We start from the raw sequence: 20,433 nt of genomic DNA, 5'->3' as shown, positions 1-20,433 counted from the left end.
AAGAATTAAGAACTCCTGCAATGTTTTAATTTTTAATGACATAGCAAAAATTGGTTGGAGACCAAATACAGAATTTCAGAAACCACAAAGAGCAAATCACTATGGTAATATAATGCTCTATCATTCCATATTGATCAATAAGCATTACCTTCCACTATCCTTCAAGAAACATTGCGTCTAAGATTGAGCCTTGGGAGAATTTATTAGGGAAGCGGGCCGGTTACTATGGGAACTAGGGAGGAGTGTCACCTTTCACCCCGGCCCGCAGTTTCCACTTTGGTGAAAAGCAATATGGAGGACTAGGAAGTAAACGTATGGGTTGCTATGCATTGAGGTTGTGGTTTGTTTTTAAGGAAGTCACCATATGATTATTTAACATTTATGAAATCTAGTTTGCGGTGCTTGGTAATGGGTAATATATACTTATTCAGGAAATTAAATTAATTCTGAAGTGGTGCTTGTGGTGAAGGCAACTGCATTTGGTATGTTGCAGTCATTACAAGTGATTTGTAAAAGGGACGTGCTATTGTCTTAGCTTTTTTGGGGGGGTTGTTTGGTAGTTACTGTATAAACAGTAAGTGGAAATCGACCTAAAATCCTGGTTTGAAAACGCTTATCAGTATTTTACCGTTTTGTTAAGGGTACTTGTTTAGTTTCTATCGTTCAAGCAGAAGCGTTGAGAAGTATGTGAAGATGGAGGCGTGTTCTGTCAACTTTTGAGTTTGTATGGGTATGCAGTCGAATGGGGAGGTGTGCAATAAGGGTTGTGTGGCATCTGTTTGCCATAGAACATCCGAACTTTTGCTAAGTAGTTCTTAATTTCTTACATTAACGAATTGGATTGTGCCATTAATCATGATGCTTTCTGAACAATCACAGAAGTGGTTTCCAACTCATGTGCAGGTCACAGTTATTCAAGCCAAAGATCTCAAGCCGAAAGGCAAAAATGGCACTAATGACACATACACTATAATTCAGTTGGGTAAAGAAAAATATTCTACCTCTGTCGCTGAGAAAACACTTAGCCCAGTGTGGAAGGAAGAAGCATCCTTTGAGCTTCCTGGTGTGCTTCTTCAGAACAGCTCGGAGAAATACATTTTAATACTAACTGTGATGCATCGATCACTTGTGGGACTGGACAAGTTCCTCGGACAGGTATCCGTTAACCTGAATGATCTCTTTGAGAATAAGCAGAGAAGAAAAATGGAGTAAGTCATGCGTATTATTTCATTTAATAAAGTGTTACATGTTGTAATTTGTACAATGAAATTTTAGCCAGCTAATTTTCAGGTTCACAAATTGAAAGACATAATGAAGAAATACCCAATTTCATGATTAGATGGTCATGCCAAGTAAAATGACATGATGCACAATGAGTGTTTTGCAAGAAGGTGTTTCAAACTTCTTTCTTTTGGCTGTTCCTGTCAGGGGTTGCCACAGCGGATCATCTGTTTCCATTTCTTCCTGTCCTCTGCATCTTGCTTTGTCACAACAACCACCTGCATGTCCTGTCTCACCCCTTCCTCTTTTTCTCTTACCTGGCAGCTCTGTCCTTAGCATCCTTTTCCCAATATACCCAGCATCCTTCCTCAGCACATATCCAAACCAATGCAATCTTGCCTCTTTGGTTTTGTCTCCAAACCATCCAACCTGAGCTGACCCTCTAATGTACTCATTCCTAATCCTGTCCATCCTCGTCACACGGAGTGTAAATGTTAACATCTTTAACTCTGCCATGTTCAGCTCTGACTTTTGCCTTTTTGTCAATGTATGTAGCATTATATTGGTTATAATTGTTATATTACAGAGTAACACGTGACAGACACCATATAACCTAGGTAGGAATTGTCAGGAACTGGGTTGGGTGCTTATTGAACACACATATATATATATATGTGTGTGTGTGTGTGTATATATATATATATATATATATATATAAAATCAATATCATATACATTTTTTTAATTCATAAGCTGCACAAGATTAGCCTTAAGAGTGAATGGCAGATGTGAGGTGCTGTTTCATGGTGTGGCCCCCATTTGCTACACCCAAACAATTTTCAGAGTTGTACATTTTTCAAAGTTGTACGCCCTGAGCAAGAAATAAGACGAGAGCAAAGTTAGGGGTGTACAGTGAAATTCATTATAGACTGTTGCAAATATCAGTCTGCTAGATGTTTTATCAATTTTTTTTTTAAGTGACATGAACTGCAAAGTAAATCGTATTACAATGTAGTAGTGAGACAGGAGATCATGTTTTCATAGGGATAGCAAGTGCTTAAGATGGAGTGGAAGTGACTTGTAATCTTAGCAGAAGGTGACTTTAAAGAGGCTGTAATATTCTTTTCTGTGGTTTTTATCATGTGTGTCCAAAATTTTTGTTGTAATTTTTGTAGAGAGTGATGATGGTTACTTTGCAGCAAGTGATTAGAAGCTGTGTAGCGGTAACATAGTGTACCACTTCTATGATATAAAAGAAGGCATGTGTTTCACCTCAAGTTTGAAACATGGATCCTTGCCATTTTGAAGTAAAATTTAAGGGTTAGAGAGAGAGTTTTAGGGATTTGGATAAAGATTTAATGTGAGGATTACAGTTTTATGGTTCGGGTTAATGTTTTAGGGTGAGGATTAGAATTACAATATTTAAATGGTATTGGTTTCACATAATAGTGTAAGAGTTATGCTTGCTCACTACAGGTAACTAACACCTTGGGAAGTACTTCAGTAAGCAGCTGCCTCGAGTGTTTGGGTGTATACGCATTTGTACATACAAAAATTAGGTGCTGCATCAAAGAAGAAAATGGACCTGTGCTATGAATTCCTTTGTTTTTCAAAACATGCACATAGATTAATATCACTGGAAGTTTCTTCTGAAGAAGACTCCAGGATGAAATGCCAGTTTTGATTTATATGTTGTGTGTTTGTGATGATCTGAGGTTGTGATATTACACATTAAGATGTGAGAAGATTAGCTTTAAGAGTGAATGGCAGATGTGCGCTGCTGTTTTATGGTATGGCGAACACTTGCTACACCCAAACAATTTGTGCACTGTACAGATGAATAATAGGGGTGAAAACAGTAGCTTCTCCGAAACTAACCTACTGCAACACTAATCAAAAATTGCTAAGATTATTTTGTATTCTGACACACACAAAAAACTGTATAGCAACATGCTGTCACCACTAGAATCACAAAAATGAAGCAAATGCAAAGACAGTAATTAAAGGTTTATGTAGCACAGTAGTCGCTCACTGAAAGGTATTTATTAACAGTTAAAAATACACAAGGTTTGGGGGTTACCTCTATTTTTATTAAACGGCAACCACCTGCAATATTTTGAAATTTTTAAATATTTATTTTTTACTTGAGTAAATTTAGGCAATCCACTTTGAAATTTAAATGTATATGTGAGGTTATTCTTTCCACCCAGATATATAAAAAAAAGGGTTTAAATGGATGAATGACATTGAGAAAAATGCTATTCTCTGGTGATCTGGTCATAATACTGCCAGCACTATCTGAAGATGTACTGTAATCTTTCTGTTTACCAACTTGTGTAATAATTTAACTTTCCAGAACACTCAAGTGACATTTGTAGGCAATCACCCCGTTGTTGCTGGTCAGCATACTGTCGCTTTCTAGTCTGTATAGCCCACTGTACATTAAGGGATGAGCAAAGACTCCAACTGACTATTTGAATAGTTTAACTAAAATTTTTTAAGTAAATTCAAAGTTTGGGGGCTAGTCTAGAATGAGGCAACATTGGAGAATATATAGTTAGTATAGTCCTTTTTAGGCTTTTTTTCGTTTTAGTATGTCCGTAACTCATTATTTCCATTTTTACTTCAAATTTTAAACCTAAGCATCATGTTTGCAAAGTGACACAGTTTTGTAGGAAGTTCCAGTCCGTTTATGGTCCATAGCCTTTGGTAGGAAATGGCAAACTTGGAAAAAAGCTGTGCTAAAAAACTACAAAAAAAGCTATGCTAAAAAATTACAAAATAAATTTAAAAAAAAAAGGTTCTAAGCTTGTTTCTTGCCTTTCCTGTAACTAGTCTAGTCCAGATACAGATTTGCTGTATCCAGGACTGTTTTGTAAGTTTCTGAGTCCCCCAGACCTTTTTGTGTTGGAGGGAAGAAGCATTTTAGTGTATCAGTGGGAGCGGTAAGCACTAGGTAGCCTATCTACCAGAAGAGGAGTGGTTTCTGGCCCAGAAATTGTTGTTTAGTTTATTGGCCGTTTAGGCAGTTTTCCCATCCCTTTCAACTTTTGGGTTTAAAAGCCTGTGTTCGCATGGGTGCTCAGCTGAGGTAAACCTATTACCAGTGCCAGAAAGTCTGCTCTTCAATTTTCCCTTAGAATGTGCTTCTTCTTTTACTTCTTGCACATCAGTTAGCCTAACTGACCTGTACTTCAACAGGCTTTATTTATTTATTGTAGCACACTCGGGTGATCTCAGCACCAGCTGTTCCTACGCAGTAACAGCACCAGTACTTATTAATTATGGCCACCTCTATGATTGTAGGGCAATTTTCTGTGCTTTCTCCTGCTAACCTGGTGCACTTGGGCATTCTGAGACAGTGTAGCAACTGTCTCATGTACACAGACAACCCACTTCTCTTACCCACCCCCCCAACACTCATACATGTGAGAGATGCACTTATATCACCAAACAGGAAGCAGTGCACTCTCCAGCCAAGACCAAACTAGCTGGTCAAGAGGAGGAGGTCAACACTTGCAACTCGCTAAATGCAACACACAACCCTCCAAAACACCACCCATCACAACTCACACATAGAAACACAAACCATACACCCACCTTCATGGAGGCTCTCAGTAAAGATTTACCTAAACAACAGAGACCCCTGAGACAAATGCAGTTGACCACCACAACACAACACCAAACACAGAACACAGCTCACCACCACAGTGTGCCCATCAATCTAAGCCTTTAAGGCAAAACACTTTGCCAAATGTACTAATCATAGGTGACTCAATTGTGAGGCACCCTGATGTCCCACTCACTCGGTTGAACAAGGAGAAGATGACAGTCCACTACTAGGTGTCAGGGTCCGCCACATAACGCATGCACTCAGGTCATGCCACAAGTACAAATGTGACTCACTGTGCATGTGGGTGTGAATGACCTGAGACATACCTCCCTGGACTACATGAAAAGAGATGTAATGGAACTCTCAGATTATGTGGCCAAGGCAGGTGTGACCCTATCCCTGAGCAGTATTCTGCCGTCACCCAGAATGATACCACAGTACGAGCAGAAAATGACTGACCAACAATTGACTAAGTTTCTGGTGTCATTCTAAGGGGATCCAGTATCTGTCTGCCTGGGACAACATGATCGACAGACCTCAATGCTTTGCCAGTGATGGCCTGCATTTGTCACCCCTGAGTTTCCGACTACTGGCTAAGCCTCTTGCTACCCCTATAGTGCCTTTTTTAAGCAGTGTTGCAAAGACCAAATCTCCACCGTAACCGCTACAAACAAATGCAATCTGAGGGTCATGCTGCTCAGTGCTAGAAGTCTAAATCTCATGATGCACTTGCTCAAAGCTCTTCTCAAAATGGAGAATGTCGACATTTGTAACCAACAAGGTCACTAACCAATAAGCTGACGCAAGCCAGTAGCAGACAAAGGAAACAAATAATTCACAAACAGTTTATTCTAGGACAAATATGTTAAGCGCTTTTGTTCAGTAAATCAGAACTTCGTCAGAACATATTTTTACCCCTCCCCATGTATCTTTTTATACATAAATCATAGGTCACCTGACCAATTCAATTATACAATTAAAACTTAAATGCAATAACATATCCATATTTCAGTTTAAAAACACTCGTTACTAATACAACTTCTTCTTCTTTCAGCTTTTCTCGGTTAGGGGTCGCCACAGCGGATCACCTGTCCGCTCATGATTGGCAGTGGAGTTTTACAGTGTTGTTGCCAGCCCGACGCCCAACCTTCGACTGAAGGCACACACATGCACACACTCGCACCTAGGGCCAATTTAGAGTATCCAATCCACCTACAGCATGGGATGTTGGAGGAAACCGGAGCACCCGGAGGAAACCCATGTGACCACAGGGAGGACATGCAGACTCCACACAGAAGGCACCCCAGCCGAGGATCGAACCGGAGAACTTATTGCTGTGAGACAGTAACGCTAACCACTGCACCACCATGGCCGTCCACTCCTTACTAATACAACAAATATCTAAAAAACATTTCAGTAACCCCACCCCCACAAAAAAAATAGTTAAATGTCATAATGCCTTAACTTTAAAACAGGAGCTAAGGAACAGCTGTCATTTAGTCCAGGGGGTACTGTTGCATTGAGCTGAATTTGCCATAACACCTCTTTAAGATTTAAATGTGCTTCATTTACTTTGCCTTGTAAATCAATCTTTATACTGTCTAAAACAAAGCTTAAAATCATGGTTCTGGTGTAAAAAGATATGCCTATACAAAGCATTAGTGGATTTTTTGTTTTTCATATCTAAAAATGTTCATACATACGCTCCTTTAATTTCTTTGTGGTCTTCCCCACATAAAACCCTGAACATTGGTTGCATAGAGTGGCATAAACAACATTACTTGAATTACAATTAACAAAATCTTTGCTTTTACAATTTATGTTCCTAATAACAATGTGATCAGTTCCAGTGATGTGTGCACTGTCTACAAACTCCACACGTATATGTACCTTTTCTACTGTTCCAAGGAAAACTACATGTGCCCCTTTCAAATAACTGTTTAAAGGTAGTGTTCTTCCTAAAACTAATCTTTGGTTTGGATCCTAATTTTTGAAGGACATCCAAATCACTAGAAAAAATCCATCAATTATTGAAAATAACATTTGTAATGTCAGGTGTGTCTAAACAATAGGTGGTAATAAAAAAACTTGTTACCCCATTCCGATCTACTAGAATAGGTTAACATTGTGTCATGGGTACTTTTTAGTATAGATGAATAAATACCGCTGTGCCATTTACCCACTACCTCCAATTTAATATTGGAAACAAATTCAGTGGGGTATCCCCTAGTAACAAACAAATTCATTAGTGTCACACTTCACTAAAAATTATGCATCATCTGACACCATTCGAGCAATGCAAACAAACTGGCCCTTCACTATGGCCTTTTTCTGATGATGTGGGTGTCCACTTTTGTAGTGGAGGTAGGAATTGGAAAAGGTCCGTTTACAAAAAATATTAGATACATAGTTCTGACTACCTGTGTCTTTAGTAATTTGAACATCAAGAAATGTGAAACTCAGCATTAAAAGAATGTGAAAAAGTTAAAAACTCAACTGTAATGTTGATATATAACAAATTCGTCCAAGGTGTCATGTGGTCCCTTCCATACCATACATATGTCGTCCAGGAACACTGGTATACATCATCCAATTTCCAACAAATGGGCCGTTGAAAATATACCGTTCTTCCCACTGTGCCATAATGAAATTGGCAAAAGTGGGGGTGCATGTAGCCCCCATGGCAACCCCAGTTAGTTGCCTGAAAAACTGACCTTCACAATATAAATAATTGTGTTTTTAACACCAGCTCCATTAAAATGCACATAGCATTAACCTCACTGTTGTATATCTACCATATTTGTGTAACTGTTCTAACCAATTAATACCTACATCATGTGGAATTACTGAAAATAAGTTGTAAAGATCAATAGTCACAAATATAGCATCCCTATTAAATTCCACTCCATGTAACATTTTCAAAAAATGCCAGAAATCTTTGCAAACCTGATAAATATTGGCAATGCTGTGTTTAAGCCTTTCATCTAGAAACTTTGCAATGGCAAATTAAGTTCAGTGCAACAGTACCTCCTGGACTAAATGATAGTTGCTCCTTAGCTCCTGTTTTAAAGTTAAGGCATTATAACATTTAACTATTTTTTTTGGGGGGGGGGTATTGAAATGTTTTTTGGATATTTGTTGTATTGGTAATGAGTGTTTGTTTTTAAACTGAAATATGAATGGTTATTACATTTCAAGTTTTAGTTGTATAATTGAATTGGTCAGGTGACCTATGATTTATGTATAAAAAGATATGTGGGAGGGGTAAAAATATGTTCTGATGAAATTCTGATTTACTGAACGAAAGAGCTTAACATATTTGTTCTAGAATAAACTGTTTGTGGATTATTTGTTTCCTTTCTCAGCTACTGGCTTGCATCAGCTTCTTGGTTAGTGACATTGTTGGTTATTTGTTTAACTTTCTGCTGGCCAGTTTGAGGAGAGTGGAAGCATGGAAAATTCATCCAATTCTGGTGAGTTAACACAGCCTATCCACCAGATTCAATGTCAACCAAATACTTGGGTGAATTCAACCAAGGCAGCCAGAGTGTACCGAGAACTAGCAACTCATTGGGTTTACCTCTCAGTCAGGCAACCAGTATGGCAAGCTCGGTAAGGGGTGACGAGCTGGTTAGTTCGTTTTCTAGTGACCTGCAATTTTCTTCATGGAATAACTGCAACAATTTTTAATTTATTAGCAAATCGACTTAATACCACAGGTAACGGGAATACGGGTGTGTGCCTGAGCGACATGTTAAGGGAATTTGAGAAGCTTGTGCTTAAGAACTCAGAAAATGCATATCTCCAAAAAAAAAAAAAAAAAAAAAAAACATTGACTGTAGCATAATTTCTAAAGGATTAAGGATGTGACGATATCTAAATGGTGTAGCACGCAACAGTAACGTGTTACAGGCAGTACAGCAGATTTTCAAAAGAGCTGGCTTAGATATGCTACATCTTATTGTTAAGTACAACAATTTAGATCTACAACAAATGTCAACTCAAATGGACATGCTTAATAAAATCAGAGAGGACCTTCTTTTTGATCACTATTCAACTAACAATGCCAATATTTTTCAAAAAGTTGATTCCAGTTATGTTTAACTCCTTCAGAGGAAATTAAACAAAAAGAGACATTGTACTTTGAGGCAGGTAAAGCATATCCGAAGCCTCCATGGTTGCCTAGCAATGACTTTTTGTCCAATCTAAATGAGACTGTGGCTTTGAATGGTGACAGTTTGGTTGGCCAACAGCGTATGGTTAATTCCGCCCCTTTAGAGACTGAAACAGTGAGGCGATCCGAAAGGATAAGGAATTAACCAGCAGGGTGGCCAGAACCGACATTACAGAGGGGACTATGCATAGTAAGGGGTGAAACCGAAGAAATATCATTCCCATTCTCAACAGGAAAACTGAAAAGTTTCAAACACTGAAAGGTACTGATTCTTTGGTAGTTGTGAGTAATTCCAACAAAGATTTTTGCATTTATAACTTTTCTAACAAAACTCTCAGTGTGGCACATGTGGACTTGCTGTCTAAAGCTTTATCGTTTGTCTCTCTAAAGAAAGCTGACTTAACCAAGACCATTATTGACTTAATTTTTTGTTAGAAAGCTCAATTTGGGACTTTGGTTCAATAATATTTCCACTCCTTCTAATGTTTGTGGTTTGCAACGGTCTAGTACGTTTAATCCACCTACTCGGCCTATAATTCAGATGTATGAGAAATGCAGTGAAAATGCTCCTAGAAATTTGTGCAATCAGTTTAGGGCAAAAGATTATAGTAATCTAAGTGCTGAAGAAGTAAATGTATTAAATGATTTAACAGCTGATAATGCAATCTGGATAATGAAACCAGACAAGGGGGATGGTTTAGTTGTCACGAATCAGACTGTCTATATGAACAAAATGAACTGCCTGTTATTTACTGACTGTTATGAGGTGGTTTCAGAAAATGGATTACACATAGGTTATTCAAAAATTTACATGACTTTAAGTGACTTGTGGTTGGAAGGTAGTATATCTAAGCATGAATATGATTTCATGACAAATGATAAACCAGTTGTGGCAAGTATTTTTGATGTTCTAAAAATGCCCTAAGATATTTGTAACCCCTTGTTTCACCAGATTGTAGATGCCAAGCAATCAAAAACCTTTTTCATTGCAAAGTTTCAAGATGAAAGGCTTAAACATGGCGTTGCCAATATTTAACAGGTTTGCAAAGATTTGTGGCATTTTTTGAAAATGTTAAAAAAGGAGTGGAATTTAATAGGGATGCTATATTTGTGACTATTGAGGTTTACAACTTATTTTTAGTAATTCTGCATAATGTCGGTATTAATTGGTTGAAGAACAGTTAAACAAATATGGTAGATATGCAACCAGCGAGGTTAATGCTGTGTGCATTTTAATTTAGCTGGTGTTCAAACACAATTATTATATTTTGAAGGTCAGTTTTTCAGGCACCTAACTGGGGTTGCCATGGGGGTGGCATGCACCCCCCACTTTTGCCAATTTCATCATGGCAGAGTGGGAAGAGTGGAATATTTTCAATGGCCCATTTGTTGGAAATTGGATGATGTACACCAGGTTCCTGGACGACCTATTTATATTATGGAAGGGACCACAGGACACCTTGGATGAATTTTTATGTATCAACATTACAGTCGAGTTTTTAACTTTTTCACATTCTTTTAATGCTGAGTGTATCGAATTTCTGGATGTTCAAATTAGTAAAGACACAGGCAGTCAGAAGTATGTGTCTAATATTTTTTGTAAACCGACCTTTTCCAATTTCTACCTCCACTACACAAGTGGACACCCACAACATCAGAAAAAGGCTGTAGTGAAGGGCCAATTTGTTTGAATTGCTCGAATGGTGTCAGGTGATGTGCAATTTTTAGTGGAGTTTGACACTTTAATGAATTTATTTGTTGCTAGAGGATACCCCACTGATTTGCCTCCAATATTAAATTGGAGGTAGTGGGTAAAAGGCAGAGCGGTATTTATTCATCTATAATAAATAGTACACATGACAGAATGTCCACCTGTTCTAGTAGATCGGAATGGGATGACAAGGTTTTTATTACCACATATTGTTTAGACACACCTGACATTACAAATGTTATTTTCAATAATTGGTCGATTTTTTTCTAGTGATTTGGATGTCCTTCAAAAATTAGGATCCTTCTTTGGTCTGTACTGCCCATAGCCAGGAAAGGAGTTACAAGAAATTGGAAATCATCACATATTCCCTCTTTCAAAACTTTAAAGATCATCTTCTGGCAGGATCCAAATTAGAATCAATGACCATCAAAGCTAGATCTTCTAGGAATACAGCAGTATATAATCGATGGAAGAATATAATTGAATTATTAGAAAGTCAATAATAGAAATATAATCAGTTTTTATTCACTTGTTTTAACATATTTTATTTATTTCATCAGATCGTTCTGATGAAGTGTATTGTTATACATGAAAGCGCTCAACCACATCGTGTAAAGGCTCTTTTACAATAAAAAAACTTTGCTTTTTGGAATAAAAAAACAGCGTGGATCGTGGTTTTATCTTTGGGACATCCTGTGTTGTTCACCAGTGGTTCGTTGCACCCTTAGATTTTTTTGGAGAATTTTATTTGTCTATAGGAAAGTAAACATCTGTGTAAATAGTTTCTTAATTTTGATCTTTTATATCAATGTTATTGTTTTATCTATTTCATCATAAAATATGATTAGTTTTTTTGTTAAAAATTGTATCTTTAAGAAATGCTTTCAATAAAATTTATTTAAAAAAAAATTAGAATCCAAACCTAAGATTAGTTTTAGGAAGGACACTACCTTTAAACGGTTATTTGAAAGAGGTACCTGTAGTTTACCTAGGAACAATAGAAAAGGCACATATAAGTGTGGGGCCTTTAGACAGTGCACACACATCGTTGGATCTGATCACAGTGTTATTAGGAACATAAATTGTAAAAGCAAAGAATTTTTTAATTGTAATTCAAGTAATGTTTATGCCGCTCTATGCAACCAATGTTCAGGGTTTATGTGTGGAAGACCACAAGGAAATTAAAGTAGCGTATGTATGAACATTTTTTAGATATTAAAAACAAAAAATATACTTATGCATTATATAGGCATATCTCTTTACACCAGGATCATGATTTTGAGTTTTTTGTTTTAGATAGTATAAAGGTTGATTTACAAGGAAAAGTAACTGAAGCATATTTAAATCTTAAAGAGGTGTTATGGCAAATTAAGATCAATGCAACAGTACCTCCCTGGACTAAATGATACTTGTTCCTTAGCTCCTGTTTTAAAGTTAAGGCATTATGACATTATAACTATTTTTTTTTTTTTTTGGGGGGGGTTACTGAAATGTTTTTTGGATATTTGTTGTATTAGTAACAAGTGTTTTTCAACTGAAATATGGGTGTGTTATTGCATTTCAAGTTTTAATTGTACCGTTGAATTGGTCAGTTGACCTATGATTTGTGTATAAAAAGATACCCGGGGGGGGTAAAAATATGTTCTGTTGATGTTCTGATTTACTGAACAAATGTTGACATTTGTGCTGTAACAGAGATCTGGTTTAAAGAGGCAGAAAGCACCCCTGCACTCCCAGGCTATAGCTCATTCCATACCTTTCGGCCCCAGAATGCGGCTGGAAGCTCCAAAGGTGGCAGTGTCTCCATATTCCATAAAGGATATGCACACCTCTAGACTGGTATCTCAGATGCTTCTGGGTAAGATGGCAATATAAGTCATACCCTGCTACAGAACCCCAACCATGTCCCTAGACTCTCACTCCGTATTCCTAAGCACCTTGGAATATATCAAAGTCCAGCCCAATACTCTCATACTGGGTGACTTCAACTACCCTTCCATCAAGTGGGAAAACTATTCAAGTATTGATGTACAGGCACAACTCTTACTGGAATTCATCAATTCCGATGACCTGGACCAGCTCATTTTGACCTCCACTAGAGGAAGCAACATCCTTGACCTGGTGACCGCCAACATGGGAGACCGTTGCTCCATACCTATAGTCAGTTCCTCCTTGGTTAAATCTAACCACAAACTGATCCCCATGAAAATCTCCATCTCGCCTATACCCCCCCCCCCTGCTAAGGTGACCACCCTGAAAACCTTCTCCAAAGCTGACTTAGGGCTCTTAAAAATAGAGGTGGCTAACCTCTTGGCACCTATGCCAATGAAAATAGCTGCTTGACTGCTGAATCCTACACTAATGCACTGTATGAGCACGTACACAAATGCATAGAACTTGCCATACCAGAATGAACCAAGGTGCTCTCCTCCAAAAAAGGGAAGCCAATCTGGTGGTCCCCAGCCATCAATAAACTCAACAACAGAAGGAAGAAACTGTTGCAGAAAAAAATGAAGTCACAAGACTGGAAGAACTCCCTTATCAGCCTCAACAAAAATTTGAAATCCCTTATCATAGGTTCATAGGAAGGTACTAGGCTATCGGCCCTAGGGCCTATACAAGCCTAGCCAAAAAGCTACCCTGGCTTTCACCACCCAAGAAAATTATTTTCCTGTGCCCCTGTCAAGCAGAGCCACAAAGCTAATCCCCGGGGTGAATTTCCTATTTTCCATCCAATCATCAAGATTTTTCTTGGAGTGCTAATGAGGAGCTGTGCTTGATATAGATAGGTAGTTTGTTCCAGAGTATGGGAGGTCCCTGAGACAGGAATCTATCCCTCCGGCATGTTCTGTTTATTGTGGTGACAAGGTTTAGGTTCCTAGAGCATGTAGCTCAGAGGGATTGGGATTTCCTTAAGTGGAGCATGTCCCAACAGCTCTGGGTTTGACATAGCTTTGTATGTTAGGCAGAAATCGCCTCTGAGTATGTGATATGCGATGGAGTAAAGCTGGAGTTTTTTGAGATGATCTGCGTAGGGCATCTGTTTGAGGCCAGTAATCCTCTTTGTGAGGTATTTCTGCAGCCTTTCCAGTTGTTGTAGATGTCTTGTGAGGTACATACCAAAAGGGGTGCTGTACTCTATAATGAGTCTTAATGAGTGATGCGTTGAGGAGAACAATGACATCTTTTTTCCTGGATGGGAAACCTTTTGTGATGAGGTGTGCCACGTAGAAGGATTTCCTGACTACTGTGGCGATGTGAATATCAAAGGAGAGACTACTGTCCACCTGTGTCCCAAGGTCTCTTATCAAACTTTCGGTGTTAAGTAGACTACCACCTATGTGTTTGCTCATGGGTACAGAGTTTTTACCAAAGGGGATGACAATGCACTTTTTGGCATTGAGCTTGAGGCCATGGGTTTGACACCAGGCATCTGTCTCAGTGAGGCCCTTTTGTAGGATGTCCACATCGTTAGAAGTTTCAGTTATGGCTCCTAGTTTGCAGTCATCTGTGAACTTCATTAGCCAAATACCTTCTGTGTTAGTCTGTACTTCACAGAAGTAGATATCAAACAGGAGAGGACCCAGGACTAAACCCTGTGGTACTCCACCTGTCACTGGTCTGAAGTCGGATTTGGAGTCTGCTACTTTCACAGTGTGGGTTCTGTTTGTGAGCCAGTTGACAACCCATCTTGTGACATATGGATTTATACCTAGTTTAGTGAGTTTATCTATAATTCCAGAGTGGGGGATGGTGTCAAAAGCCTTGGCGAGATCTAGATAGGCTGTGTGAACCACCTTACCCTCCTCTATGGCTTTGATGACTGCTTCAAAGAAGGCTGTCAAGTTTAGGAGACATGATCTGCCTTTTACAAACCCGAACTGGATGGGGTCCAGAGTTTGGAGATTACCAGTGTCTTTATTTATAAGTTCCATGACTTTGCAGACCAGGCTCGTTAGGCTAATGGGGCAGTAGTTCCCGGGGTCCGTGGTGGCTCCCCTTTTTGCAGTGGGATAACCGTCGCTGTACGCCATTTAGTGGGCACAAAGCCTGAGGTGAGGCTATGATTGAACATGTTGCTTAGGTGGAGTGCCATTTCATTCTGTGGTTCATGTAGAATGCAGCCTGGGATGTTGTTGGGTCCTATGGATGCTGTGTTCTTGGCTTTGGAGAGTGTGTTTTGTACCTGTGCAGCCATGATTACAGGAACTTTGCATTCTTCCGGTATAGAGATGGACCCTTTAGAGGGTGAGAGGGGGTACAGTTAGCACTGAACCTATCTGCCAGGATGTTGACAATATCAGTTGGTTCTGTATATTTAGTGCCATTGTGCTGTAACTCAGAGCAGATATGAGTGTTGCCATTGAGATTCTTGACAGAGCTATAGAATGCTTTGTGGGGGTCTTTAGAATCAGTGGTGATTTTTGTTGTTGTAACTAGCTTTGGAGGATATTATGATTGATCTAATCTTTTTACTGAGGCTGACCAGGGAGTTCCTCCAATCGTGGGCTTTTACTTTTTTTTGCAACAGTTTCTTTCTTCTGTTGTAGAGTTTGTTTATGGCAGGGGACCACCAGATTGGCTTCCTTTTTGGAGGATAGCATCTTGGTTCTATTAGGGATAGCATGATCCATGCACTCATGCAAGTGCTTATAAAGTGCATTTGTGTAGGATTCAGCAGTTGAACCTCCTATTGTCTGTCTACATGGGTGTTGTAAAGTTTGCCACTTCTGTCTTAAGAAGCGTGAAGTTCGCTTTGGAGAAATTTTTTACAGTGGTTTCCCTAATTGGGGGTGGGGGGGGCTTGGGGGCGGGATGTGGATGTCTGGGCTGATTAGCTTGTGGTCGGATCTGACCAATGAGGAATTGACCTCTGGTGTAGAACACCGGTCGCCCATGTTGGTAATGACCAGGTCTAGGATACTGCTGCATTGGGGGTGTGGATAAGTTGATCCAAGGTGTTGGAATTTATGAATTCCAGAAAACGTTGAGCAAAAGAGTTGGTACATGAGTAGTTTTCCCAGTTAATGGTGGGGTAGTTGAAATCGCCCATTGTTAGGGTGTTGGATTGTACCGTAATATTTTTCAGTGTATCGAGAAATGAGGAGTGGGAATCCTGGAGCATGGTGGGGGATCTGTAGCAAGTTACAGTTTGGATTGCGGTCTTGCCCAGAGTTAGTTGCACTTATCTGCAGTCAGCACTTAGATATGCTGAGCAACTAGCCTGGAGGTGTGGATATCCTTAATGAATATGGACACACCTCTGCCTTTAGTGTTTCAGTCCAGGTTAGGTGGCCGAAAGGTGTGGTATAAATTATAGCCTGGTAATGCAGGGGTGCTCTCTGGAGTCTTGAACCAGGTCTCTGTCACTGCACAGATGTCGATGTTCTCCATTTTAAGGAGTGCCTCGAATGAATGCATTTTGAGGTTTAGACTTCTAGCATTGAGTAGTATTAACCTCAGATTCTGCTTGCTTGTACCTGTGAATTTGTCATTTGAACCTTGCCTAAAAAAGGCACTATAGGGGTGGCAAGAGCCTTAGCCAGTATCCAGAATCCCAAGGGCGACAGGTGCAGTCCATCTCTGGCAACCCATCTTGGTCTGTCAATCATGTCATCCCAGGCAGACAGATACTGGATCCCCTTAGAATGACATCAGAAGCTTAGCCAGTTGTTGAAGTCAATCATTTTGTCCGTGTACTGTGGTATCATTCTGGGTGACAGCAGGATGCTACTCAGGGCTAGGGTCATACCTGCCTGGGCTACAAGATTGGAGAGCTCCTCCATGTCTCTCTTCATGTTGTCCAGGGAGGTATGTCTCAAATCCAGTAAAGCCAGCTACAAAAGCAGAATTGCAGCTAACAACAAAAATAACCACAAAGCCTTCTGTAGCTATATCAAGAACCTCCAAGGCAGTATCCAGATTTGCTCTGAGTTGTTGCAGAATGGTACCGCCTATACTGAGCCAACAGATATAACCAACATACTGGCTGACAGATTCAGTGCCAAGTTTATCCCTCTCTCCCCCAAAAGGCTCTATCACAATACCAGAAGAAAGCCTGGTACCCAACATTTCTGAGGCACAGGTAAAAGCTCCATTGTTCAAAGCCAAGAACACAGCATCCATGGGACATGATAATATCCCTGGCTGCATTCTAAATGAGCTACAAAACAATCTGGTACCACACCTGTGTGCCCTGTTCACTCACAGCCTAACCTCAGGCTTTGTCCCTAACAAATGGCGCACTGCTACAGTAATCCCTCTCCATAAAGGGGGAGTGACTACAGACCCTGAGAACTATTGCCCATTAGCCTGACAAGTCTGGTATTCAAAGCTATGGAGCACATCATCATTGACCTGCTTAACAAAGATATAGGCAATCTCCAAACTCTTGACCCCAAACAGTTAGGCTTTGTCAAGGGGAGATCCTACCTGCTGAACTTGGTTGACTTCTTCGAGGCAGTTACTAAGGCTTTGGGTGAGGGTAAGGCAGTGCATACAGCCTACCTCGACCTGGCCAAGGCCTTTGATACCATTCCCCACTCGGATATCATTGATAAACTTGCCAAACTAAGCATCTATCCATACATCACTAGGTGGGTTGCAAGTTGGCTCCCAGACGGGATGCACAGAATGAAAGTTGTGGATTCCAAGTCAGACTGTCGACCACTCGAGTGGAGTCCCACAGGGGTCGGTCCTGGGCACCCTCTTGTTTGGCATCTACTTCTCAGAAGTCCAGACCAACATAGAGGGACTCTGGCTGACGAAGTTTGCTGATGACTGAAAGCTGGGAGTCATTATCAACTCCCCAAGTGATGCAGACATCCTACAAGAGGGCCTCAATGAGACCAGTGACTGGTGTCAGAACCATGGCCTCAAGCTTAATTCCAAAAAATGCATTATAATTTCCTTTGGAAAAAACTCAGTTCCCACCAATTACCACATCGATGGGAACCCACTGAACACTGAAGGAACCATAAGAGATCTGGGCACCTAGGTCGACAGCAAGCTCACCTTTGACCACCACATTGCCACTGTGGTCAGAAAGTCCTTCTATGTGGCACATCTTATAACCAAAGGTTTCGCATCCAGGAAGAAAGAGGTCATCATCCCTCTCTACTCATTAGACCAGTCATCAAATATAACACCCCATTTGGCATGTACCTGACCAGACACGTACAACAGCTGGAGAGGCCGCAAATGTACCTCACAGAAAGGATCCTAGGCCTTAAACACATGTCCTACATGGACAGACTCAAGAAACTTCAGCTGTTTTCAGTCTCTTATCTACTTAGAGTTGACTTGCAAAGCCATGTTTGACCCAGCTCTACTTGAAATGCTACACCTAAAGAAATCCCAATCCCCCCGCTCCACATAATCCAGAGATCACAACCTCATTACCACAATCAACAGAACATGCTGGAGGGACAGGTTCATCTCCCAAAGACTGCCCATACTCTGGAGTAAGCTTCCTATTCATGTCAAGCAGAGAACCTCGCTGACCTTCTTCAGGAGAAATCTCGATGAGTGGATGGGTAACAGAAAGTTCACCCTAGGGATCACTCCAGTTGCCCTACTGGATAGAGACATTGTGAACCAACATCAGGTGGCATGGGGCCAGGGCATATTTTTTTTGGGCTAGGCTTGTAAAGGCTCTAGGGCCATTAGCCTAGTACAAACCAATGAACCCAATTTGTTTGTTTGAAACTGGTTTCACTTCCAAAATCTAAGACATTTCACAGAAAAAAAAAAAAAAAAGAAAAACAAATGCATCATTCCTGTATGGCTCTCTTTTATTTGGGAGCAACAATTACAGGGTTTCATGCACCTTTTATATTTTACATCACTGCTGCAAAAGCAGCTGCAGACATTGTACAGCTGTACTTATCTTAAATGTAAACAAATTTCAGCTTAGTTTGCACTAGTGTGTAAAGATGTGTCTTGTAAGGATCATTGCTGCAGTGTGTTTGTAGTATACCTGGACTTAGCTGCAGACTGGTGAAAGTCTTTGGCCAGATAAGAACAATTTGACCTCTGCAGACTAATATCTGGGTTGCCTCCCAGAATATACTTCATAAACTTGTTTGCAATGGAGAGTAAACCATGTAATCATCAACTCTTTTTTTTTTTTTTTTTTTTAACACATGATTGGTGAATGGTGACCTGTTGTGTTTGAGTTTGTTGATCAGCAGTTCTGTGTTTTTAGATGTTCTCTGTAGTTTTAAGCTAATATTTGGGCCCATTAATCTCCTTAATGATTAATAGAATAGAAAAACAGGCAGATTTGTTAGTTTACATTTCTGCCACCTCAGGGATCTGTACCGTTAACATTCAGACTCACATGATTCAACATCGTAAAGTGAATAGAGGATATAATAAAACCATTCCTGGTGATCCTGTAAGAGGAAGAGTCATTTGGCTATCTTAGGCTGCAGTGAATGCCTCTTTCAGGGCAGCTGCCACTGGACAGTATTTAGGAAACTGTATGTGGATGTATATTAGAATATCAAAAATTCACTATATCGAAAGGTAGCTGATTGATCAGTCTTCAACCTGTTAAAAATTAAACAAAAAAATAAAAAAAAAGGAAAAAAAAATTTTTTTTTGCAAGGGGGCAAGCCCTACTGTGCTCTTCACACTCCCTGCTTACATATACATATATGTATGCATAAACCAACTTCATAATTATGCTCTTAATAAAACATAGTAATCGTACTCAACCCTCTGGTTTTCTCTTAGTTACTAAAATCTCCTCCTTGAAAAATAATGACTTTACCAAACTGTGGAGGTCATAAATACAAAAGGCCTAGAAAACCAATCCCTACATGTATTCTGAAAAGGATGCAGCAGTCTGCATCTTTTTGCTTAGATAAATAAACAAAATATATCAACATAATAACTGTAAAACACTTTATTAAAAACAAGTGTAAGAGCTTTTGTTCTAACAGTTCTGAACTTCATAGGTTAATTTTAGAATGTTGATTAAGTGGATCATTTTTATAGCCTAGCCAAATGATCCCACATTAAATTTGTCAGGACATGGAATATTACCATATACCATGCAACAAAGTACTTGTACCTAGTTTCAGCTCCTTTCCTTGAGGGCTAAAGACCAGTCCAGGGTGTACTTATGTTTGTTCATTGTTAAGGTTAAACCATAATAAAATAAACAGTCATTGGCAGATAAAATATAATTTATTAAAAGAAATAACACACACGTGTGGGAGACAGTATTTGGTAAGTCCTGTCTCCCTGAACAAAATAATTCATGGTCTTTTGTATATAAAATTTTAACAATCATACCACTGCTAGCATACAATAGAAAAATGCCAACTAATACAGTTTATAATAATGTTTATTCTTCAGATTGTTACTAAATATATAATAGAAATACTTCAAGTTTAGTAAAATAGATCTGCAACTTCTTACTACATTTTGGCTTAGTATGGAATAAGTTTCTTTTTACTATGTGATTTACAAAGAATGCTGCCTCAGACTCGGGGAAATGAAACTTAACATTCTGTAGTTTTCCATGTTTCTGCTTATGCTGTTGCAAATGCATACACTAACCACCTAGGACACGTGCAGTTTCATCTTAACCCTCTACAATCCCTCATTTGATTCTTGAAAGCATCACACTTGTATCATAAAGTATCCTTTACACTTTAAATATATTGTCATATGTTTTTCCAAAAATCTTTGAAAACTAACTCTT

The 20,433-nt window shown here is 39.4% G+C and overlaps 1 protein-coding gene across 1 annotated transcript in view; it reads left to right on the top strand.

The window, feature by feature from the left end:
* The first annotated feature begins 230 nt into the window (after window positions 1-230).
* The window catches only part of RAB11FIP2 (RAB11 family interacting protein 2), a 572,123-nt gene continuing 551,920 nt past the window's right edge, over window positions 231-20,433 (top strand). The window contains exon 1 of the mRNA XM_044055970.1: window positions 231-1,208. Within this exon, the coding sequence (XP_043911905.1) occupies window positions 856-1,208 (353 nt within the window). The 5' untranslated portion in view covers window positions 231-855. The remainder of the gene's footprint in view (window positions 1,209-20,433) is intronic.

Source organism: Protopterus annectens, chromosome 14.part0 (genome assembly GCF_019279795.1).
Source record: "Protopterus annectens isolate FY-2018-M chromosome 14.part0, PAN1.0, whole genome shotgun sequence".
NCBI lineage: Eukaryota > Metazoa > Chordata > Ceratodontiformes > Protopteridae > Protopterus > Protopterus annectens.
The sequence above is the reverse complement of the archived record's forward strand: the minus strand, read 5'-3'. Positions and strand labels throughout refer to the sequence as shown.